This window comes from Nesoenas mayeri (genome assembly GCF_963082525.1).
Source record: "Nesoenas mayeri genome assembly, chromosome: 6".
Taxonomy (NCBI): Eukaryota; Metazoa; Chordata; class Aves; order Columbiformes; family Columbidae; genus Nesoenas; species Nesoenas mayeri.
Window position 1 is genome coordinate 11,219,803 of NC_137545.1, and position 25,604 is coordinate 11,245,406.

General features: G+C 40.4%; 1 protein-coding gene across 4 annotated transcripts in view; it reads right to left on the reverse strand.

Moving 5' to 3' along the window:
* Window positions 1-25,604, reverse strand: part of UBE2F (ubiquitin conjugating enzyme E2 F (putative)) — an 83,693-nt gene that overhangs the window by 24,735 nt on the left and 33,354 nt on the right. For 3 of the 4 annotated variants that reach the window (XM_080347133.1, XM_080347131.1, XM_080347130.1), the window contains 3 exons: window positions 20,762-20,819; window positions 6,806-6,838; window positions 4,487-4,549 (listed from right to left, as the gene is read on the reverse strand). In XM_080347133.1, coding sequence (XP_080203259.1) covers window positions 4,487-4,549; window positions 6,806-6,838; window positions 20,762-20,819 — 154 coding nt within the window. The remainder of the gene's footprint in view (window positions 1-4,486; window positions 4,550-6,805; window positions 6,839-20,761; window positions 20,820-25,604) is intronic. The other variant, XM_080347132.1, reaches the window with a different exon arrangement.

Genomic DNA, 25,604 nt, shown 5'->3' on the forward strand with positions numbered 1-25,604 from the left:
TTAGCACATAATAATTTTGAGTGAGTAGTCATTAAAACTTAACCACTTGCTCATTGCTTAGGAATCAATGGTATTTATTTGTTTGACAATTAATGGCTCTGGCCATCTCCATAATTACTGACAGGCTGACTTCTGCACTAAATCCAAAGCAGACCCAACTAATTAACTAGTAAGCAGCTCTTCAAATTCAACAAGAAAACTGACACTACCAAACTGATGAGATTGTATCTGTGTGAGAAGACTGAATGCTGGGAAACATCATGCTTAGTTTACATAGCGACATCAATCATCTTTTTATTCTAATTTATTGAGCTCTGAACTTACAGAGGATGGTTGCTTATCTTCCAGTGATCATGACCCAAATACAGTGAAATATGGGCACCAGAAGTATTCTAAAAAGTAATACTACAAAAATAAATAATGCAAATTTCCCCTAAGCTGGAAACAATTATGAGTTAAATGAAGGCAGAGGGGAAAAAAAGGGAAAAAAAATAAAAAAAGGAGTGAATGGAAACTACAACTTTATCTGAATGCTGAAAGACACAATCAACAAGCTTGCAAGGTTTGAGTTTAAAAACTGGCTGTGTGTGGAAATCGGCAGCAGGTCTACAGAAATCCAGTCACTACAGTGAGTGTAATCAAGGCGCTGGTGGTCAAATCCACCCCCCAGAGGAACGTGCATGGGCTGCAGAGGGGCTGACAACAACCTCTGGAGGCTCAGCACGGCCAAATGCAAAGTCCTGCCCCTGACACACACTCGGTCCCTGCACGGGGACAGCCCTGCATGCCAGGCTGGGGACTGCTCTGCTGGGAAGGCCTCAGGGCAAGGAGAGCCTGAGGGAACAGAGCTTGTTGGTGGAGAGGACAAGGCTTTAGGGGGACCTAAAAGCAGCCCCCCAGTACTGACAAGGAGGTTACCGAGGGGACAGAGCCTCCTTGGAGGTGTGCGACAAGAGAAGCTGAGACTGAGCTCAGAAGCTGAAAGGGGGGATGTCTGACTGTACATACGGAAAAGATTACCATGTGGGTAACTAAGCTTTGGAGCATCCAACATCTCTTGATGACCATCATAAGATAAAGTGGTAATTGGCAAAACTGAAGCCTTACAAAATTGATGGCAATGATGAGGAAATCACTTCAACAGTACCATTTAGTACAGACAAATAGAAGGGTCCTCTTTCTGAAACAACAATTACAGTCACACAAGGTGGCAGACAGCATCCTCTGTCACCAAAAAGGCCTCTTGATGAAAATAACTGATCACAACACCAGTCTCTAGGTCACTTCTGCGCTTGATGAGAAGGTAGTTTTTGGATAAGTGGAAGTCTAGCAAATCTGAATATTGAGATAATATCTTTGTCTCGCATTTGTGAAAATGGATGCAGATGACTGCCCAAATTCGTTGTAGAGCCTTTTTCTAAAAAGTTACTGACATCTTGCAAAGTGTGTGTGGAAGAACTGTAGAATTACTAAAGCTGCATAAACAATCGTATGTACTTAAAAAATAATTCATGTAAAAGTAACTTGATAATCACTGGCTGAGGGAAGCTGGAAGGAAAGGAGTTCAGTAACTGACAGCTTCTTCCTCCAGATGAAGGAGGCCCCTGAGGGCTGGAAGCTGAAGCTGCTCTAGCTCAGATGTCAGATAAGACAGTTTTTTAAAGCAATTAATTGAACAACTTGAGCTCCAAATTTTGTATCATTTTTACATTTCAGAACAAGGCTTCTTTCCCAAAGGCTACAACTATGTGCTCTGGTATAGGCCACAGATTTAATGCAAAAATGAAGAGGCCCTTACGCAGGAAGAGATAACTGACCCTTCTAGCCTGATCTGTAGCACAAACATTCACAGCACAACTGTTTTCCAAGAATCAATAATAAGGATTTTAAATCTATGATGTGACTTCTTCCAGCATCTGCAAGGCGGCAGTCATTTTTGATGACTTAATACCAGCCTACGGAGCTCAACAAACTCCAGTCTTGTATTTTCAATAACCAGAGGCAAGCTTCAGATGAGCTGCTAACCTCTCGGGCAGCCACTCTTAGCCTGGATTGCCAGCAAAGGGATCCCAAGATTGGAAATCCAAAATGACATCAGTGAAATACTGAGTCAACTCCTCCAGGAGAACCACAGAAAACAGCTCAAGAAATGTTTGTTTTGGCTGTTACAAGCCTTATAGTCCCACACTGCAAATGACCAAAGGCATTCTCTTATAGTATCTGTTAGATACAAATGTTTGTATATGAAACTATTTGTATATAGATATATTTACACATTTTTTTGTATATAGATTGTGCATGCAGGCACTTATATTACATATACACTATTTGTACAGTTAATTCTATTACACATGTAAAACATGTCTTGGGGAAAATTCATGAGCATTCCCATATGATTAATATGATGCATTCCAAGTATTTTATTAAGAGAAAGGACAGGATCACCGCAGTTTGACTTCACAACAAAATGCTTATACACTATATGACATCTATGCCCAAGAGACAAATCTAATCCACACTGCAACTGAATCCTTTGAGGCTAATTGTAAAAGCAGCCATTTCTCTCCCTTGTATAATTTATTCTCTCCAGAAAGGCATTATTGGTTTTGTCTTGATTTTGCTGTAAGATATACTATGGAAAATCCAGCACTACCTGGTGCTGTCACTATAAATTAAATACCTAAACTAAATTCAGATAAGCTTCAAAAAAAACTTTATATGGCAGAATATGAATATTACAGATGCCTATGAGAACACTTAGAGTTTACTAAATAAAAAAATGCTTGTTCCAAAAATATTTTTCATTTAGAAGACTGTCAAAAAACCCACTCAATTTCCCTTTCATTTCCTCCATGGCTGCTGTTATCTGAAAAAAAATACCTCCGTGCTATTAGTGTAGTATTTTGAGTGTCCACCTCTCTGTTTTTGAGGGAGGTGTATTTTTAAAACCAGGTAACATTCTTCCTTTATGTGGATTCCCAAGATTTCCAGTTTCTGAATGAGGCTAAGAAATGCAGCATAGCAATTTCTAAGCATGTAATCACTCTATGGGAAGAGGACTTTACTGTCTGTCTGGTCTGAGGTCTATTAATAACAATCTAATAACAATCTACTCGAAGCACTGGCAAGGCTCGCCTACCCCAGCCTCAGCATATCCGACACAAGACTGTACTATTAATAGGACTACGGGAGCATCTCTCCATTCAAAACCTTACCCAGACACCAGACAAACCACTTTCCTTCTGGCAGTTTGAAAAAATCAAGTGCCAAATCCGACACAGCAGTAGGAGTGTAGCCTCAGCATTCCCAAAGAGCTACAAATTTACGTGGCAAGATAGAGTAATTCAGTCTAACAGTGCAAAGAAAATTATTCAGCTTGCTACCTTCACTACGCTGGTTTTGTTTCTCAGGCTGTATCCCCTCTAACTATTTTCAGTGGTTTATGGCTTGGAAGGCTTCCTGGCACTCTGTGACAAAAGCATCTAACAAAACCATTTAAGAAACCCTCTTCCAGAGTAGCTTTCTACTAAATTTTTCCCACCTTATGCTTATGATCTCATCCCAGCCCTGTAAACACTAATAAATACCAGAATAGCTACAAGATCTCATTAAACAAAAAACAGCTGGCAAGATGAACTTGTAGTCCTGATATTTCCTCTTGAAAAAATGAGATAAATTAGATGCACTGCCTGAGTGCATTTTCAATGAACTCTTCAAATCAACGTTTACCTGGAAGCTACCTTCAGTCTTTAAGGTTAACTTCAACAAAAGTACTGGATGGGTTTAATCAAAATGAGATCTTGAACATACCAAGTGTAACTTTTTTATGCGTGAGGTATGCATCTATATAATGTAACATGACACAACTTTGGAGATCCATCAATGGAGACGTTACTCTTGTTCACCTCTACCTCCACGCACAGCGTCAGCGGAAAGGTACATCTCACAGATGTTTATCAGGCCACTAAGCAATACCAGGTTTTGCTTTGCCCAGTCCAGAACACACAGAAATCAGTAGAAAGAAAATAAAGTTTCCACTCCTATCTTTCAAATGTGCCCAGACCTCTCCTGGCTTAATAAAAGCACACAACACATAAGAGTTGTGAAGAGAAAAGCTGCATTTTGAAAGAGACAGAGAAAGATGAGATACTCAAGTAAATGCGCCAAAATAGTTCACTATTTTGCTGCACGGAACATGTACAACTTCAGAGAAGATCTCAGAAACAAGAAGGAAAAGATCATCTATTTTGGGGATATGACTACATTATGGTCAACAATTCTAGCATATGGTGAATAACACTACTGTGTCGAGTTTACTTTCCCAGATAAACCACATTTTGTTTGAATAACTGGTTGCTGATACAATGAGTCACTCGACTGCCTGAAGTACGAGCTCAAATGCTTTAAAAAGATTGCCTGGGAATCACCGAGTACAGTATGTGTACTTGTTTAGGAACAACATGTTTTACATAAACTGCTGACTCACTTTGTCACGCAAATGATGCTCTGCAGCCTCAATATTCAAAGGATCGTCAAAATTCAAAAGATCCTGTAAAAGAAACGGAAAACATTAGCGAGTTTCCACTCACTGCATCATCCAAAGTCCTAATGGACAAGATAATGAAACAAAGCAAACAAGACCAGCAAGTGTAGTGCCATTTTCTCTCTACCTTGATAGGTATCCCTGCCAAAGGTAAATGCAAATGAATTTGATGATTGCAAATCAAATCACCAGTCAATTAAAGGACAACAGCAGCAAGTCATTCAACCCTATTTAGTGCCACACCACACACAGCCCCATGACACTTCTCTCTGGTAGTGATACTGAGACAGCTTTAAATCCAATTTTGAAGGAACATTCCAAGCTTCAGGAGGCACAGTTCCTGCTGATTTACGTTCAAGGCTAAAGTAAACCCTTAAAAAAACCCTCAACTAGCATGGTGATAAAGCAGGACGAGTTTCCTGAAAATCACCTCCATACCATTAACTCTCTCTATGAAGAAACTACATAATCCGGAGCTTGACAGACAGGAAAGTTTTAGTCCAATGGGAAAAACAGGGCCAAGAAGAAAGGGAGTGCAAAGAGCCCAGGAGCTAAGGGCATGTGGTGGCAGGGAGCAGAAATAGTCAAATGTCAGTTTAATTTCAAGAAATACTAACTTCAGAAGGAGAAAGGGTCTAGGGTTAAAAACAATGGACATCAAGATTCTTATAGAAGGGGAATCACCATTAAAAATAACACTGAAATCACAAAACCCGCTCTTTTGCCTGCAGCCCAGATCATTTTCTCCAGTTTAAGGCCAGCCTGTGACAGCAGTGAAATGCCATCATTGGACAAGTGTGAAAGGCTCATGTCACTCTCTGACTCACTGTCAAGCAGCAAACCTCCTGTTTCACTCAAAACGGGACATCAATCCACCTCATTTTCACTCACTTTCTTCAAGAAAAACACAAAAGAATCTGCAAGGCCAGTACGACCCAATTCCAGCTTTTCAAAGCCTAATTATTTATTAGAGGCTGGGTGCGAGGGAAACCCAAGAGGTAAGGTGGGAAGCACGGCTCTTATGAGCTGTGACAAATCCCCGTGGTCTCCAATGCGTGACCATCGCTCTTCGCAGCTGTTTGCCCAGCGGATTATTTCTACACGCTTTTCTGTCTCTGATGGTACTTCTTTGTACCTCCAGTAGGTTTTGCTTTCTTCCAGTTATTTAACATGCAGTGCGAGACTAACTGTGAAATGCAATTACTCTTTGTTGAAAAGGCAAATGCTCTCCAATCTTCTAAATCAATTTACCAAAGAAGTTTTCTCAACAAATCAAGCCTTTGGATGCCAGGAAAGCTGGGAGATTGTAACCAGTCACTGGCATGGTCTGTGCTAGAGGTTTTAGAAACACACCGTGATCCTGGTGACAGTGCTGGCAGCACAGTTGCTGCACTGCCCCTCCTCCTACCAACACTGGTGGAAGGAATTTCTGTCTCTGGAAATAGGCTGGGATGAGCAAAGCTACCCTGGGGTAGCTGGGATAGTTCTCTCTAGAGCTGATGACAAAACTGGTGACCAAGTTAGTGCCTTTGTTTTCCTCTGACAGCAATGGCTGTGGAAGGGAACCATAATCCTGCACTCCCTAAAAAAGGCAGCTTTTGTACAGTAAAGACTTAGTCTCTCTCTGCTTTTAGGGCAAAAGTAGCTGTTGCATCCCGCTTGCCTCTTCCTGCCCTCTCCTCCATTTTCAAGTTGCTCCTGTAATTACGAGGCACAGGTTTCTTGCTCCTGTCAATCTAAGGAAAAGGGAGAAAATGCGATCCTTAAATGATATTGTATCATTTGTGTTGGGATTTATGCAAATTCTGCAGGGGGTACTGAGGCCCTTGAACAGTCACTTAAGTGTTCAAAACAGGAATGAGGCTGCAGAGCAGTCACTAACTCACAAACATCACTTTCAAAGACCGTAACACTAACATAGTTCCTTCTCAGAGTAATATGAATTTCTAGTTCCTGCAAACCAGTGGAAAGAATTTCATAGTGTGTGGAACATCTCAAGTAACTTGGTATCAAAATATCCCATCATACACTTGCAACCAAAAGTAAAAACAATGTATGAAAACGCTGGCATTACTGTGTGAGTCTTGCAGTTACACAAACAAAAGCACAAACTGGTTTCATACTTGTACAACACGCACTGAAGCCAAATGAAATAATGAACCTAAGTTCAAGAGGCAACAGACAGGGTTCACATTAGGTGATGCTGAAACCAAACCAGACAGGAAAAAGGAAAGTGGATATGCAAAATATTCATTTACTTACAGTAAATAAAGAGTTTAACCCCCAGACGACATCCTGTAAAGAAAAAGCACAGTCAGTTAGGCATTTCAAGTGTTTTGAACACATTCACATACCTTATTTTTTCTATTAATCCATGATATTACTGGAAATCAAATCTAGATTAAGGGTGATTTTTTATTAATTTAAATCAAAATACTGAAAAACCTTTCCCGTTTCATGGATGCTTATTATTTAGAAGTCACAAAAAACCAAATACTGAATATTCAAATACAAGATCAGATCTTTCATTGCATAGAGGAGCCTTATTCCTATTGCTTCTCTGCACAAAGGAATGAATAATATCTTATAAATATTATATCTTAATAGTATATGCCCCCAATGGAAAACCACCCCGCTTAGTTCAAAGGGTGGGTATGAAACTTACTTCAGCAATCCATTCTTAAAATTAAAAGGTTGTCAGACAAATATTTGAAATTGTGTCATAGCATCAGAGAGAAGAGGCTTAGGCGTAGTGTGAGTACAGAGAAATACCATTCTTCTATAACCATATGTCTCAAATCATTTTATTGCCTTCAAGTATCTAAACACAGCTGAATAGAGTGTTTGCAGTTCCTGCGAATGGGAAGTTTCAGGGAAACTACCACCAAATGTTCCCTCATTTGGTGCCATCAAATGCAGCTTATTTTGGGGTGGGAATCCTCAGAAGGGTTCTACTAGGACCAATCTCAGAGTCCACATCCTCCCTGACTAGCTTCAAAGACTAAGAAAACACACAAGATCCAAGTGTAACAGAAAGAGACTTAACGGGATCAACCACGAACAACTCCGAGGTTAAATTCTGCTACCTAGAGGAAAGATTATATTTTCTAGTAGCAACATAACTAAGCTATGCAACTGCAAAACCCCATTGATCTCTGGGCACTGGAGTTCACAGCAATCAAGTAAGCTCAGCATTGCACCTCCTGCCCTTACAGCCTGCCCATGAAAACCACAATGCCTGATTCCCAGTAGTGGGACAAACACTGCACATTAACAGATTCATGGCTAAAATGTATCTGTCACAGTAAATATAAACCCTTAAAGCAAAAACTTCCTAATCACGGCAAAGAATTTCAATAAACAAGCGTATTTTCAGCTTGTTTCCCTGTTCTGGGTGCTCCACTAAGAGTGGTGGACCACAGAAATCCACACCCCTTAAGGACACTATCCAATCGTGCCTAAATGAAAAAGACACGATGTTAGCGTTATCCAGACAACAGCCTCTCATGATTCTATTTTCCTTGGATCCTGCACAAACAGCCTACTCAGTTTATCTGCTTTTAATAATGTCAATCTGCTCAGCAAAGCTGATGTCACTGTGTTCAGTTTCAGCATCTTCTAACAGAGGTTCTGAAATCATCATGTGTGGCAAAGGCAGCAACTCTTCAAATGTACTCATCACTTTCAATGGCAGCACAGACACACAAACTGTAAAAAAGGTAAAAAAATACACCTAAGAATAGCAGTTGTCCATACATTTTAAGACTATAGTGCTGAGCAGTCATCCCCACTCCCAAACGACCATACTGTATGATAAAATGGACTATTTCAAACAACAGATGAAGGCCACTGTTTTACCCTTCATTTCAGTTCTCTGATACTTGTTCACTATGACTGTCATTGAAACAAAACGTAGCAGAAGTTAGCAAAGCATGGGATTAAGGAAACCTGTATTAAGCAATCCCAGAGATAAACGATTTGTGTAGCGCAGTGGTGTAGAGAAAAAAATTAGCCAAAGTCACTGATCAAAGGAAGATTTCAGGGGCGTGGAGAAAATGGAGAGCAGGAATAGGCATGAAGGTCTCAGCCTCCCCTTCATTCTCCTGAGTTCAGGCAGGAGAGGGTGCCCAGCACCAAGTGCATGTGTCACAGAATCATTTCAGTTGGAAGAGACCCTCAGGATCATCAAGTCCAACCATGACCTAACCTACCTCTAGCACTAACCCATGTCCCTAAGAACCTTGTCTAAATGCCTTTTAAACACCTCCAGCAATGATCCCAGGCAGGGACAGCTAAGAATCCCCGTCCCCACCAGGGAGGGCTCAGAGCCTCCCTGTCCCAGCCCCGCTCTGCGCCAGCAAATGCTCTGAGCCCCACAGGTCAGGAGCCCTTTCCACTGCTGTCCTCAAAGGCTTCCTTGTCCTTCAGGGAGGCAGACTGAATGTCTTGGGGGCATTAAGAATTTCTTGTGTCTGATTCTAACCCACTGTGTGTTTCCCACAACCTTTGATAATGGGACCTTACTAAAGCATGGTAATTTGCTTTCTTCCACTTGAATAAGCAGGAATAAACTAACTTTTTAAGGGTTGTCTTTCATCTACACCATGTGACAGCAGACTGTCACTAGAGAATGTGATGGAGAATTACAACTCTGAGCGTCAGAAAACAACCTAAAGAGGTACGAGGAGCTCACACTAGCACAGTGGGGTCTGTCCATTTCCAAATCCTGCCTGAACACCAAAACCGCATTCACAGGGTTGCAAACTATGCACAACTCTTCAACTACTTACCAGCATAGCTGAAGAGAAACAAACGAAAGAGCAACTCAGTCATATTGACTCTGAAATCCTGAAGAGCTCACCTTCTTTTTACGTTCAACAGCACTAAAGCCCCTGATCTCCCAGAGCCTCCCCACCAGGACACGTGCAGTGTCTCCCCGAATAAAACAGCTTCTGCTCCAATTCAAGCAGTGATGAGCTGCACCCTACACAAGTAAATGCTGCAACTCAAAACAGAAATGTAAATTATACCAAATTCTTTTCCGACATCATTCCCTAAACACATCTTTTTGAAGTTTACCTAAACTGCTCCTGAACTCTGATTTGCTGAACCCTGGTTTTAAGATGTTGGGGCCCTCGATTTATTATTTAATTCAGTCTGGCTTTGCACAGAATTCTATCAAAATAACACAACAAAAAATCCCAGCAAAAACCTCTGTAAAGCTGTGAGTTTTCACAGTGCTCTACATTTTCAGAGCCATTCTAGATCTAAATGCATGAAAGGATTATTATTATTATTATTATTACTGAATAACTTCGGTGTGAAATTCTTAATATAATTTCAGATCTGTTTATACCTATTCAAGTTTCATGATTTGCTGGATTAATTTTATACTCTTGCATGGGTCCATAAAAAAATAATGCCAAATTACTACCAGAGGCAAACACTTTTTATAATGAGTTTGAGGGCAGCCTGGATTTAAATCTGGGTTATTGGGGAAGGGAAGTGGGATGGAACAGATGAGCAAGAGTGAAGCAAGTATTTCATATCTGAAAAGCCTGACACTGTTGCACTGCAAAAATAATCACTTTGTATTATTGACTTGAGTAGAGCCGCTTGCTGCATGCAGATAAGCACTTGCCTGAACGCTCGCTACACATTTTCCTGCTCAACTAAAAGGATTTGCAAGCCACCGGAGAACAGATCCTGCCAGATTTAACAGTTCAAAAAACTTCAGGTTTATTTTAACGCAACAAAGCATCATCCTTGGCTATAAACGTTTACTGAACTTCTGGCTTAAATACTCTGAAAGCAGAAGGTTAACTCTATATAAAAGAATTTTGGTTATCTTCACATGTAGAAGCGGGGCAGATATTGCATTAAGATGCTAGCAAGGCACACCTTTATGCTGCTCCACTTCAGTGTAAGAATCTACTTGCAAAAGGAGAATCAGACATAGGAATCTGCATGCTTACACAGTGTATACATGACAAGGCTGTTCTCTTTACAATACTTCTTTTTGTCTACTTTCTTCTACCAACATAACACCAAAGACAGAGGGTACAAGTACACTCACCACTGAGGGGTGATCTCAGAGCAAAACCAAGGGGCCTCTTGTGCTTTTTGTAATGACGCAGCATGGTTTGCTCGGGATGGACCCTGCAGAAAAGGCTGCAGAATTGCCCACTCCGCTTTATCTGGGTTCTGCTCCAGCTGTGCCCAGACAGCCCTCTCCCTGTCCCCCTGCTCCCCCGGAGACTTTGCATCAGCACAGATGTCACCCATCAGTTCAGACACCTTCATGAGCCCACTAAGGGTCTCAGGTGTCCCCCCTGTTATGTTAGTCCAGAGGATTCAAGAACGATACTCGGACTACAGAGCCAGGGTTCCCAAGCAGAGCAGCACCTGCTTAAATCCACAGTGGGTAAGTGGAAGAGGGGATAACAAAGGAAACACACCCTGCTCCATGGCATTGTCAGCATTTTGAGCTCAAGGATGGGGAAGTCAACACTAACAAGTCAGAAGACCAACAGACTGTTATAAATAACTCTTTGTAATCACCTCTTTTCATTCTTAAGTATTTTTGTTTTGCATTGGAGTGAAAAGTTACGTTAAACCCCTGCCCACAGATTTATTTATGGCATGCCAAATGAGGAAAAAAAAAAATCTGCCACTACAGCAATGTTTAAAGTTCAAGAACATCGAATTAAAATACTAAATACAGCTTTTGAAATAGCCTCTCCTGAGGCTGGAAAGTCTCAAAGCATTGCATTTGTAGGAGGTCCTAATTCAGTAAATCACCACATCTTCCCAAGTGGCAGTTCTCACAACCACTTCACAAAAGCAACGCCACTGAAACCACATAACAGCATTCATTTAGCTATGCTTGCCGACGTGTGGAAATACCACCACACAGCACTTCTTTGGAAGAGACAGTAAACACAAAAATTGTAAATTAAGGATTTTCTTTAACAGGCAAAGTGTATTTAGTACATTAATTTAGCAGAGAACAAGCCAGACAAAAGCAGCTAATGAACTTCCAATCAAAGAAACTTCTTTAGAGATCCAAGGAGTGTTTCTGATCTAATAGACTGGTTAAATTAAAGCTCGTTACTAAACATTTTTCTTTTAAACATACAAAAAATTTAACCTATTCAGATCAATGAAAGGAGCAGCAGTCACACAAGCACGTGTCTGAAGCTTTTTATTTTCCCCTCACAAATGGAAGCAGTAACTCCAATAAAACAAGTACCAAACTTTGTGCATCATAGTTTGGAAAAGGGCTTGAAATTACCCAAAAAACTCAGTGTGCTATCCTGTCTGCCTACACATCAGCTCAAGATGGTTTTTCCACTTCCGTTCTCCACCTTCTGTTGTCTCTTACAAACAAGCCCGGCTTCTTTCTCTGTCCATTGCAGCCTAGAAAAACAAGCACCCTTCAGACCACCCAGCCCCATCTTCTCTTTCTGCCTCCTTGACACACCTCCACAAACACCTCAGATTTCTCCCCATGGACCGACAACCTGTGTGCAACCACTACAATTTAATAGACTGCACAAAACTTATCATTGGTCCAAGGGGTTAAAAAAAACAAGAGTATGTTTCATGCCAGAGATGGTAGGCGCATTTTAGCTTATGAAAAATTGCTTCCCTCCTAGGCAGTCTTCTCCCAAACAAAATGTTCTCTTTTACATTTCCTCTCCCTGTCCTGTTCCTCTCTAATCTTGCAGGTAACACTGCTACAGCATCTTACAGAATTCTTGTGGCAGGTAAAACACCATTTCCACTTGGAATAAGGTGACAAAGAGAACGTCAGCTTTCTTTAATCGGCCGCAAAGGCCATCTCAATGCTCCTGCGTCTGCAATCCCAGCTCATGCTTCCCACCCAAACACAACAACACTCTCTTACTTAGAGGGCTTTGGGTAATTTAAATGGCATGAACTGCTCCAGTTAGCAAACACAAAAAAAAGGAGGAAGGCTGGAAAACGATTTCTTCTGTGCTCAAATATCCTAGAGGGGAAAAAAAACCCAGGAACAATTCTAGTCTGTTCCTCTCCCAGACCAAGACAGGAGTGAATTGCCAAGTATGCAGGAGCACTCATCTCAAATCCCTTACTGCTGTTACTGACTCCTTGACATTTGTCCCCAAAGTTACTTCAGAACAAGCAGATTATCTTTTATAAATTGTTCCCAGGGGAATTCTGTGGTAGTTTCTTAAGAAACTACACTACAGTGATTATGAACTCTAAAGCAATCGCCCTCCAGAGACCAGTCTACTCAACCTATTAGAGCTGACGCAAATTGCATATTCAGAAATCAACAGTTAGGGGAAAACAAGCATGGTTTAATTAGACATACTGCACTGTTTTACTGCATCACTCTTTAAAAATGTGCTAGTAGTAACAGCTACTCTATTTAAACAAAGATTTAGCTTTGCCAGAAGCCATTAAAAAGAGAAAAAAGAAAATTTTTGCAAATCTTTTATGAAGCAAAGGTTCATACAAGGCATTGATTCGTATAAGTATTTTCACCAGTCTGGGCATGTACAGAGGGAGAAATAAAATATCACTCCTTACAAAACTGATAAAGCCAATTTATAAAAGCAAAATACAACACAATGTACCCCTACAGAAAAACTTCCTGAAGCTTATTTTAAGAAAAACAGAGTAATGTCAGATCTACATAGAAGACTGTATTCAGTAGCTTATAACTTCTCTTTACCAAATACTGGGTCTGAAGTTATTTTGTCTGCCGCATATTCAGTTTTCAGAGGCAAAGAAGAAAAAGAAAGAAATGAAAGCAGTAACAATGGCATTTTAAGCACTTTAGAGAGCAAAGGTATGGAAGAAACATAAATCTTTTGCACTGTGCTTTTCTTTGGGTGACTTCCTTTACAGAGAGAGACCTGAACTACTGAAAGGTACCTTGTGGTAAAGCTGTGCATTTTGCAACAGCTACAAATACCCATCTAAACTGTGATCGACAAGGACATCCAGAAACCCATTTGATTGTAGCAACTAAGTCTCCCTTGCTTGGTTTTTGTCAAACACAGGCAGGCTGTCCCCAGTGCCCATCAGAGCCAGCATGGATGGCCGAGCCCTCGTAGGAACCACCAGGGCTTGCACAGAGGGCCGGGCACTGGTGAGCAGGTCAGCCCTTGGTTCAGAGCAGCAGTGCCACCTTGAAACAGAATCCCCAACTGTCCCCATTGCCCCTGGGGTCAGAAAAGTGCTGGTGTATGTGAAATAAACTTCTGGAGGAAGTCAGGCCAGATGTTCTGCTGCAGATGCTTATCATGTGGGCTCTAGCACCAAGCATGGACATAAAGAACAGGACCAACAAAGTGGATTACCACCCTCCGAGATACCCCAAAAAGATGGCTCTGAACTACTGGGAGCTCCTACAACAGCCCAAAGTTCTTCTTATGTTATGGAAAGAGACAGTGCACACATACTTCCATATTTGCTGACAACCAACAGCCCTCAGACGGTTGTGACTCTTTTGTCTTTCCTCATCCACCCCTTTAGTGATTTAAAACCTCTCTCTTCTGTACCTGCCTCTACCTTCTGCTGCAACTCCCTACATTAATGTTACATCTGTATTTATCCTCTCATGTTTCACTGCTTCCCCAGAGCTGTCTTGTGCAATGCTGATATCCCCTTCAGTATCCCAGAATATACAAGGAGGTGTGCAGCTCAGGCCCTGAGGAAGGGCCACTGCAAACACATGTTGTAAGAGGGTCCAAAGCTTCTTGAGCACCAGGATCCAGAGGCAGGATCAGGCAGTGATTGATCTTGTAACTGCTAACAAGGATCAGGAGAACCAGAGGACACCATCACAGCAGATAGAAGAAGAAGCCCCTGCGCTCTCAAGCCTCACGCCAACTGTGAGCTGAGGAGGGGTTGACACAAACCACCTCATTAGAGAGGATCTGAAACAGATCTTTAGTTGGGAGCACACGATAAAGCTTCTTGCTCATCAGTTATTCAAACCCTTGGATCACTACAGAAGAGAAATTGGAGGATACTGTAAAATACTCCTCCTATCTTGCAGAAAATCCCTTCAAGGACACATGCAGGGACATCTGTCAGCCTGCTCCTCATCCTGGCTAGCATTAGCAACCCCCTTGCACTTCTCCACTTCTGATTTCTGTTCTTCTGAATGCATCTATAGGGTGGCTAGGGAGTAAAGCTTTCAGTAGAATTAAGTTAGAAAGATTATATATATATATATATATGTATAGTGTGTGTGGGTGTGTGTATATTTGAGAGAGAAAGAGAATGGTCTTGCTCTCTTTAGCAGCAGCACTGTGGGTTCTATACTCCTGCAGCACTGGCAAGAACAGAATAAAGCTTTGAAGGAATCTGTGTTATCTGCAACATAAAGCAGTTTGCAGATCAATGCCCACACCTTCAGGGACACACAATGGCCAACAGGCTTGATTTCCTCTCCTTGGTAGATTCCTTTGATCAAGACTCACAGTGCTCACCTCACACCCTTTCAGCAAATAAAGAATAAGTCTTCGTGGAATAAAGGGTGAGAGATAACACTTGTGTGCATAGCAGTGCAAGAGGCACAAACACATTGCCTGAAACAACCTCCACCTGGCTCAGTTCCTGTAAGACATCAGCAAAGACATGTGAAGGCACACTGCCTGAAAAAACAGACATTCTTCTGCCTAATGTAGCTTTTGAAGACTGTATGCAGTCTTATGGACTGTATTTGGAGCCCGTATGCAGTGAAGGACTGTAAGCACACATGGGACAATTTGTTTCTCCCCAGTTTCCAGGGGCTCTGTACTGGTGTACACCAGGAGAAGGCAGACACCTTGCCACAGTTCACCTCCCCTTTGAGATCACACAATTGCTCAGGTGCTCAGTTTTGTGACCTTGGTGATCACAAGCAAGAAGAACCCAGGAGATAAATGTAAAATTCACAACAGATCAAGAATCTCCTTGCTGAGCTATGCTTGACTTCCCAGCAATTTCTCTTCCTGCACAACCTGTGCTCTTCGCCACTGCCATGAAGCCTTCAGGTTTCTTCTTTTGATGACTTACTCCTCCTCACTTTACCAGGGTGGAGGACAAACACACTCCACCCAGGAAGGCAGCTTTTACAAGCACATGCTTTGACAAAGTCTCATTCCAAAAAGGATTTGAATAAACCAATAGCAGAACAATGTTACCATAATGCTGGCTGAAAAAAACCCAAACCCTATCAGCAGCAAGAATTAAAAAGAACAACACAGAACACACAGTTTTACTTTTATCCATTCAACCTGAAGACAGTGACAGTTATTGTCTGTTTAAAATATTCCTCTACACTGATTACATATAATTTTGACAGCATCCCACCTGTTTTCATTAAGACAATGAATGAAATTTTCGTGCTTATATTGACGCTTTTTTAAAGCCACTCAGGTTTATGCTTAAACGTCAAGGCAAAGGTAACTGGAAAATTAAGTCAAGACCCTGTGATTTTCTTCTCCAAGCGATTACAGTTTGACATTTACATGATTTCAAATAAAGTAATTTCACTGTCTGAAGACAACAGCAGATCCAACGCAACAAATAAGGCATATTTTCCCATTTAGTCTTAAAGGCTAATTAAATAAGCAAGCCTCTTTCGGATAAACTCCAAATAGCAATAGTTTATTTTAAACAAGTCTGAATTCCTTTTACATTAGATTAGCTAACAAAACAGTTATTTCTTAACATAGTATATGAAGTTATGGAAAGAAATTCCTGAAAAAAAAATATTGTTTTCCTATAGGTGGATATAAAAAGCTGTCTGCATATCTATAGCTTAAGACTATCTTGATGCTTTCCATTCCCACTCCTGTGTCTCCAGACAGCAGTAACATGAAAATGACAAAAGACAGCTCTTTAAAATAGCTCACCAAATATTCTTCGTGAACATTCACCATGCTTTTTAAAATAATGGTCTTAACATTACTATGCTCAGCCCTCCAGAGTCAGAGTTGCACAAGTGTGCTTTGATTATTTTTATGGTTCATAAATCAGTCACTGACAAACTTCCAGTTGTAGTTTGTTAGAGATAATTGCAGAAGGAACAGCTTGACTTTTAGAACCAATTAGGCAATCACAATACACAGATCCACTTCTTCCTTTATTTTTTAAAATCAATCACCCGAGATAATTTTATAGCAAAGTGAAAACAAGCATTTGAGAGAAAGCTGATGAGCACTGGGGAGGCCTATATTAACAAGGCAGATGATAGCCATGGCAAATAAGGTACAGGGAAGCGCATGTTGAGGACTAAAACAGGAGCTATTGAAGCATTTTTGAGTTTGAAATTAGAAGTACTGAGGAAGAAGCAGCAGGGTATTGGAGCAATAGCGTTATTTCATAGGAGGTATTTAAAAGCTGGTATCTTTAGTGACATAAAAACCTGAGAAGAGAATGGAATGCAAACCACCTATTTGCTTTCCACCTGGAAAAATAAAGTTTTGATCATCAGACCTAAAAGCAGGAGAAAAGTGAGCTCAGTTTGAGCTGAGGTACAAAGTAACTTTAGCGGTTCTTTATGAATATTCTGTTTTAGAAAGAAGTATGCAATAAAATGCTGCAGAACATAACAGAATGGAGACAGAAAGGAAAATAAGCTCCTGTTGCTAACTCACAGCTAGCTATAAAGAAGTGAAAGATTATACAAAGATCAGTTAAAAAGCTTTGTATCAGGTTTTTACACAAGTCATAAACAAATTGCTACCAGAAATTATCTAAGAATTTAGGATTCAGGAGTGCTTCTATGGATAAAGAAAACACTTACAATCACATCAACAGTTATTAAAAAAGTATATCTAGATTGTTTTAAAACATTATTCTAACAACGATCTACTTCAGAGTTAAAGCCCAACTTTCTTCATAACCTGATTTTAAAAGTGCCTAATACAGGAATTCAGAAATAGCACATTCTGTAGTGCCTTTGCTGGTACACAGGCTGCTGTGCACAGTGGTCCATGGAAACGCATTCAGTAGCGGGAAGAAGTAAAGTGGAAAAAAAGATAATGCTCAACACTTAGTAACATAAAGAGAATTCAGTCATGGATGAGATGACATTGAGTGCAACAAAATGCTAGAAAATAAAATTGAGTTAGCTTCCACACTCCCCCTCCCCCCTTAAGAATTCTCTACACTGTTAAAACGTATTTTATCTGATAGCTTTTAAAGAGTATTTAGGAGATTTCATTTTTTTATTTCAGAAAGTTAAAAGGCAACATTTAAATGCCTCTTCAAGTTTCTACCCATTTGTTACTAAAGAAAGGGCTAAAAAGGTCACAGCAGTTTGAAGGATTTCTCATGTAAGAGCTCTGCTGCCACCACAAGGATACAGAAGACGAGACAATCTAAAACTTCAGCCTTCTAAAACGTTGAGCAGTAGCTGGTTTCTGCATGTGGCTTTTGAGGTTTTATCTATTTGAATGGTTTTACTAATGCGCTCAGAATGGCTGCATTAGTAACATCTGCCAATTTTTGTCACAGAAATACAGTACATCCCCATTCTCCAACATTTTAGCAGTCTTTTAGAGTGCTTTATCAGACAATTTGGGGTACTGCTCCTCCAGAAAACCAGGCTGTCTTCATGCTATTGACAAGTGGAATATGAAGTGCTGACTTTCAAGTCCATCATTGGCCAAGCCCAGATACTATCCATAGCACTACCGTGCAAATTCACACAATACCCCACTTGTGGAGATGAGCAGGTTCTCCAAACCACAATGTGCAAATGTTGGAAACAATGGATTCAGGAACGCTGAACTGGTGGGTGCAGGTGGCATTTTAAGAGATAAAGGTAACCTGGGTCATATCTCATGGCTCTTGTTTGCCACCCATCACTCACTGTTTCATGTAATTCTGCACTCTACAGTTAACATGTACCTACCACAACTGGTAACGCACATCGACAAAAAACTTGACTATGAAACTTCTTTACTATGAGGGTACCAGAGCACTGGAACAGGCTGCCCAGAGAGCTTGTGGAATCTCCTTCTCTGGAGACATTCAAACCCGCCTGGACACCTTCCTGTGTGATCTGCTCAGGTGAACCTGCTTTAGCGGGTGGGTTGGACTAGATGATCTGCAGAGGTCCCTTCCAACCCCAACCATTCTGTGATTCTGTGTGGCCATACTGTCAATAAATCAGCACAATTCCATATTTTCCATCTCAGAAGCATGTGCAGCCTGGAATCTAAGCACTTGGACACTAATCAGTTTTCAAAACACACAGAAAGGCACACATGAAGCTTCACAGGTGACAGCCAGCTAAAGAGCTGTGATAGCACCTGATAGTGGCCATCAGGAACCCCAGCTCTGACTGAGACCCACCTTTCCAATATTTATTAGTCCTTTCAAAGAGCACACTCAGAATGAACAAACAGTATCTTCCACAAAGAACAGACTGACAGCAGATGCTACTTACCATCTACTTACAATCTGTATCCCAAGCAAAAACACGGTTTGGGGAATATTGCTTGTGGCTCATTGACATCTCTGATGGCTATTTCTGCTCCACTTTTTTTAAGCTCCTTTTGAGCCAGAAGCACAGTGTGACAACAGCGCTTCTACAAAGGCACAACTTGCAAGTCAGGATCCACACGTGGTGCTTATTTTTTAGTGATGAAACTTCAAATCACATTAAGTGACAACATGACAAGAGAACACTTACTGAAACTGCACATTTATTTAAAATTGAGACTCTGCAGACAAAAAAGAACGAAAACTTTGCAGTTTGGGGTGGGTTTTTTTGAAAGCTATAAAATGTGAGTTTGCAATTGTGGTGCTTCAAAGCCCATGGGTAAGAAATTAAATCCAAGGGGGATTAACAAAATCCAAGTTAAGCTACTATGTCATTTCCTCTTGCTGAATCTTTCACTTCAACACCCATGACGTTAGTGGGGGTTCTTTGGGGTTTTGTTTGGTTTTGGTTGTTTTGGTGTTGTGGTAGGTTTTGTTGTTGGTTTTTGGTTTTGGTTTGTTTGGGTTTTGTTTGTTTGTGTTGTGTTTGTGTTTGTTTGTGTTGTGGAGGGTTTTTTCATCCCCCTTTAACTTATTGAAGGTTAAAATGCCCTAAAATACTTCATAATATGCAGTAATTTGAGTCTCCTGGTCATTGAGATTCCAGGGTGTTTAATCTATGAAATTAACCATGTGCAATTAGCAAACTGATGCAAGAATAAAATGGTAAGGACGATTAATACACATCTTCCGTCATTATCAAGGACAGGAAGTTAAGTACACACAATGTCAACAGCTATTCCCACCCATAGTCTTCATATATGGCAGTATTTTATTCTCTATAAGAAAGATACCATGAACAAAGCTGGAGAGCAGATGAAAATATATGTACATTCTTGTCTAGTTGTAATATTCTAATATTGTTGTACTAATTTTTTAAACAGACAAAGCTTAAAACTTGTAGTCCAAAAACCTTCTCTGGGAATGAAATGCAGGGACAGGAACAGAACCAGTTAACTTAATTACGCAGTTAGTGTCTTGATTTAATCTAATACGAAAATACAAACCCAAGGACAAAATAAAATCATACTAGCCAATGAAGAGAAACAGGGAAAGGATGTTTACGAAAACCCACAAAACACACACACTGATTCTACTTCACTTCCCAGAACATCAGATGCTCATGAAGAGATTTTACAGATGAAGAAAGTCAAATATCTCATTCATAGTGCCAAAAAGGAAACCAAATATTAGATAAAAGTAATCTTCAATTTGCCTTCTGAAAAGAAACAAACAGCCAGCGTGTACCTTTCATCTACTTAACATAGCTAACCTTCTTTAAGAACCAATTCTGGCAAAGTTCCCCATAAAAGCAAAAGGGAGATTACTGCTCAATGCTCTGCAAGACTTTACCAGCAGCAAGGTCCTTTGTTGCCCAGGTAAGAAAAAACAAGACCAATCTTCCTAGCATGGTTTCTCAGAGTCATCTGTAGTCATACCATTCTACAAAACATTTTATCAGTCAAAGCAGTATTTGTGCAGCTATGCTAAAACTAGCAAACATTTCTAGAAGCAGTTAGCGCTGTACTTATTGTTTCACTATTGCCACCAACACTTGTTGAAAGACAAAAAATTTAGTTGTTTCTGGAGCAAACTGCCTTATCAGTCTCCTTCCAAGCCCATGAAAGTATTTTAAAAGATATATCTAGTTCAATGTATGTATCTAAAAGGAAACAGTACCTTTAATGTTCTAGTTGGAGCCCAGCCAGTGCCATCAATTGAATGTTCTCTCAATAAACTGGAAAAAAGACACACATATCATACAGTGCAACTTCTCATTAAACAACCTTTGTCAGAAATCTTCTCAGAAAACATTAAGAATTTACAAAATAATTGTAACATAAGAATTATCTCTTGCACTATGTCTAGGTACTGGGATTTTAAAGCACAAGAATTGCTATGTTTTCCTAGAATTACATCCTACATAGTGTCATCACAAATCTCCAGATCTGAGCTCAACATTTTTCAAAAAACCCTAATTACTTTCATCAAGCAAAATAATTGTCACAGAAATCCTTGCGATACAGTCTCAACTTTGAACCTTTCGTTTCCCCTGAGCACACAGACATGTGCTCTAGTTTGGAACACGTTTAGCTTTGGTGAAGAAACATGCTTGCAGAATGTCTCATCTCTCACCAAATCTGGCACATTTCAATCCAATAAAAGGGTATGTTTGGTGGGATATCTAATTAGAAAGAGAGTGTTATCACCACCTCTTCTGTGAGAGGACTGCAGCTTCTTAAAAGCAGAGACAGGAAAGTGAAATAGTTTCGGTCTGTCTGCTCAGGAAGGTTCTGCAACAGCTGTAACAGGAGCAGATGCATCTGGAGCCCCCGGGGACAGAGGCCAGGAAAGTCTAGTGGCAGCGTCCCACCGTCCTGTTCCAGCAGGTGAGCTGCATTGCAAACTTAACATTTTAAGGCTTTACAAACTCAGCATCATACATCCCCAACCAGAAATCACAATGAGAACTGCTTTGGGCAAGAGTGATTGCTTGTAAGAGGAAAAAGTTCCTTATAGACTGTAATATGTGAATTTTAATACAAATACATAGAATGTTAACAAAATTATGATATAGACTTTCTTATGTACGCATACACTGTACAGAAATTTTACATGACCTCCAAGTTGAAATCATTGAGGTGTATTCAGTTGGTTAGACATTATTGGAACTACAGGTCAAAACATCAGCAGTTATGAGAAGTAAAAATACTGGGGACCAGGGTACAATTGAGAAATGAGCTGAAGCCTTGCTCATATTTGTCAAAACAAATGTAATAATCTGACTGAGAAAGAAAGAGTCTGGAAAACTCCTTGAAGTATCTTTTCACAATCATGTCTTCCTCTGTTAAGCAGCAATCAAACTGAAAATTTGTACAGCCAAGTAGCAAAGCACAAAAATCCATGATGACCAGCAGCTTCTACTACTGAAATGACAGGGTTGCAGTGAAATAGCCTCAAACTATTAGGTTTTACCAACTTTCAAGATGACATGTATTAAGTAATTTTTAAATTACAGCACATGGCTGGACTATATAGGCTATCCATACAGTTCCTTACTGAATGTACCGATTTATTTCAAGGAAATATAGTAACATTGATCCTGTTCTCTGTAGAGAGACTAGGAACAGGACGACCGTATTGGACAAGACTGTTCCATCTTAACTGTGCTACTAATCTCATTTCTGTGCCTTAAAAGAGATAAAATATGCCATTACCACTGGTGCAGCTCAAAACTAATTTCAGAAGCATTAAAACCAGCATTTTGCGGTTGCAACTTTTGTTCATATTACAAAAGTAAAAGCAAAAATGATGCTGAACAGTAAACAGGCAGGATATTCAGGTTTTGAGCAAATAACTGACTTTTTAGGTTGCTTTATGTCTGTTCCTCATAAAATTTTGCTATAGTACTCCCCTTTGCCTCTTCATATAGCTCACTGTGAACTTAAGAGCGATAAATAAGTCAACATACACACAGAAAAGCATGAAAACATCCACTGATAGAGCTCAAAGTGCCTGAGTATATCAGCTAAGTCTCATTAACACCCTTTCAGCTTCCCAAAACCTCAGAGCTCTCTTGGCACATCTCCAGCTGAGAACATCAGCAGTGAGGACTTGAGAGCAGACACTCACACCTCTCACAGTGCTCTGGCGCAAAACCCAAATGAAGACAGATCAATGTACCTTTGCCTAATATTTCTCATGTGCTGATATAATTCATTTTTAGAGCAGCACCCTCCCTCTTCCTATAGGTTAGGAAAGATCATTAATTAATCAAAACCTTTTCCCACTGCAGGGTGTCTAGAGAAACCACATCTCATGCTCTCCACAGGGATGACCTGGATAGAGCTGCCAGTTTGGAGGTCTGAATGGTGATCTGCTCTCAGAGCACCATAAACACAGCAGAATGAACACCTAAATGAGTAAAAACACACAAAACACATCATGAGCTACTTTAGTGGATGAACAAGTATCTGCATCAAGCTTCTGTTCAAGGATCTGTTATCCATGGGTCCTGTTGCCATAGACAAGCTGGACTACTAGAAAGTGCTCAAATGGCATGACCAGCAGTTTTCCTCACCCACTCCATGCTTCAAGAGGCTGCCTTTGACGAGCTGCCAGATACACCACAAAAGCCACCCTTTCTACCAGGGTTTCAAGACACCTGATGGGCAGGAAAATGTCTGTACTTGAAGCGACTATTCTAGAATTGCCAAGACTTCACCAGCTCATATAGGGGTGCCAGAAAACTCCTCTAATACAATTTAGATTGAACGAAGATTCAGAAGCTTGCCTTGTGATGCCCGAGAATGAACTTGCAAAAGTAAAGAGAGGGGTAAACCAACCGCACAATTTCTGCAGCCTTGGGGACAAAGCAGCAGGAATGACAAAAGGGACAGTGCTGTGGCATAAGGAGGAGTTTGTCAGGTGGGGAACCTCACCAGGAACAGGGAAGGACACTAAAACACTATTTTCCATTTGCTTTGTCTTCAGCTGTAGTAGGGTCTGAGAAAAGCCAAGCATGTGCTCAGTCATGGGGAGACTGGAACTGATAACAGCACTTTAACATCTGGTGTTTGTATCTAAAGAAACCTCCCAGAACATGATTTCAAATCCTTATCAATTGTGGGGTTGTCAGATGCAGGGACAGGAGTTGGACTTGATGATTCTTGTGGGTCCCTTCCAACTGAGAACATTTGATGATTCTATGATTATATCTGAGTTTCTATGGGAAGACTGCAAAAGTGCTACTTCTGAAGCTGTAGTAACCAAAACAGCCGCTGATGTGACCAGCCAGCTGCTCAGCTTTCATCTCCACAAATATGTTCTCGCTCTGTAATTTCTGCATGGAGAAAAGCTTTAAGATTTTTTGCTTTTTAAACATACGACATTCTAAAGAGACCTTGCAAAAACATCTACTGAACTGGGAATTGCATGGCACTAGCAAGCTTAAAACCTTCTGAAACTCTGTCTGACACAATTTACAGCTTAAGTGACTAAAAATTACTGTAATGGGGAGATCGGTCCTGGAGAAAACCTGTTTTATGTAAAGGTCTTGGATAAACACATTTATCAATATAAAATGTCAGTTCCAGCAGAACTCTTGCCTGCCTTTTGCCAACAGAAAGTATCATTCAAGGGAAGTTAAACTTAAAAAGCTGTAAATCCACTTCAGAAACCCTCCTCTGGCAGGGACACATGAGACGGGTTATTCTCTTGCTCACCTCTGCTGCCTGCCCCCTGCTCAGCCCAGCACTGCCAGTGCAGCCATTCTGGAGGCCATGCTACACACTGGACGAGAGGAGCAACTGGTGTAGAAAGGCTTTCTAAAGAGCTTTTTGTTTCCACACTGGCACAGCTGAGGATATTGGGAACAGCACTGGGGAACAGAAACAAGCAATCAACTTAATCAGCTTTTATAACTGGAGAAATTGCAACACTGAGCTATACTAGATGATACAATTAATCAGTCTTCAAACACTACTCCATTCAGCACCATTTAATAAGGTTTGGTTGCCTCCTGATGCCATAACTACGACCACCTATTGCCAAAAAGGGCACATCTGACAACACTGACCAGCTCACCACATAGCAGAGAAGCAGCGAAATTTCCTGAGTGATTAAACTAGTCTAAAAGCTTATGCAGTCAAGGCAGAAAAACACCTCACACATAATCACATCCATAAGGGGAAAAAAAACCTCAGTGACACGCATTACATACTGTCAAGAAAGCAGTCAATTGGCATATGCAGTAAGCAAGAATATCCTTCCTAGGTATCTTGATGTTTTCTACCCAGGTGTGCAGTGGAGGCAACATCCCCAAGTATGGTCCAGACCTAATTAATATGGTCCATTGTTAACATGGTAAGGAGTAACTGCGATCCATAAAGCACAGAGAAAACAATTCTTTTCCTGCCCCAAACTATTACACCTGACCACAAGTTTAATTATTCGGTATGTTTTAATTCAGGTATGATTATCAAACCAATACATACCATAGTGTGAGGTATGTTTAGTAAAAGACAGTTAGGAAAAATACTGATAGAAAGTTTTTTTCTGTTTTAAAAATAACTGAAGCTATTTTAATGTAAAGACTCTAGTGTAAGTTGATTGCAGGTGCTATATTTAGAGTGCATTCTCCATTATAACAGGCATAAAGCAATCTAAGTTATTTTAGTTTTTCCATTTAAACGGTAAGACATTTCCAAGGTTTGATATGTTAAAGTATCTGCCAATCAAATAAAGCTGATGTTTCAGTGCAGGTGCTGAAAAAATGACTTGACTTTATTAGAATTATGGTGTTTCAACACTACATTAATCCTTCATAATTAAAACCATTTAAAGACAAGAAACAGTGAAACATCCTCAAGGATGTGAGGCTTTATTTAACCTCAGAAGATGTTGCACTGTAGTCAGAGCTTAAACTTTTAGCTGTCTTCCGGTGTTTAGTATGTCTTCTTCCCCCATTAGAAACAGTTCACTTATCCATTCCTTTACTTGAGCTACCTGACTCAAAGTACCT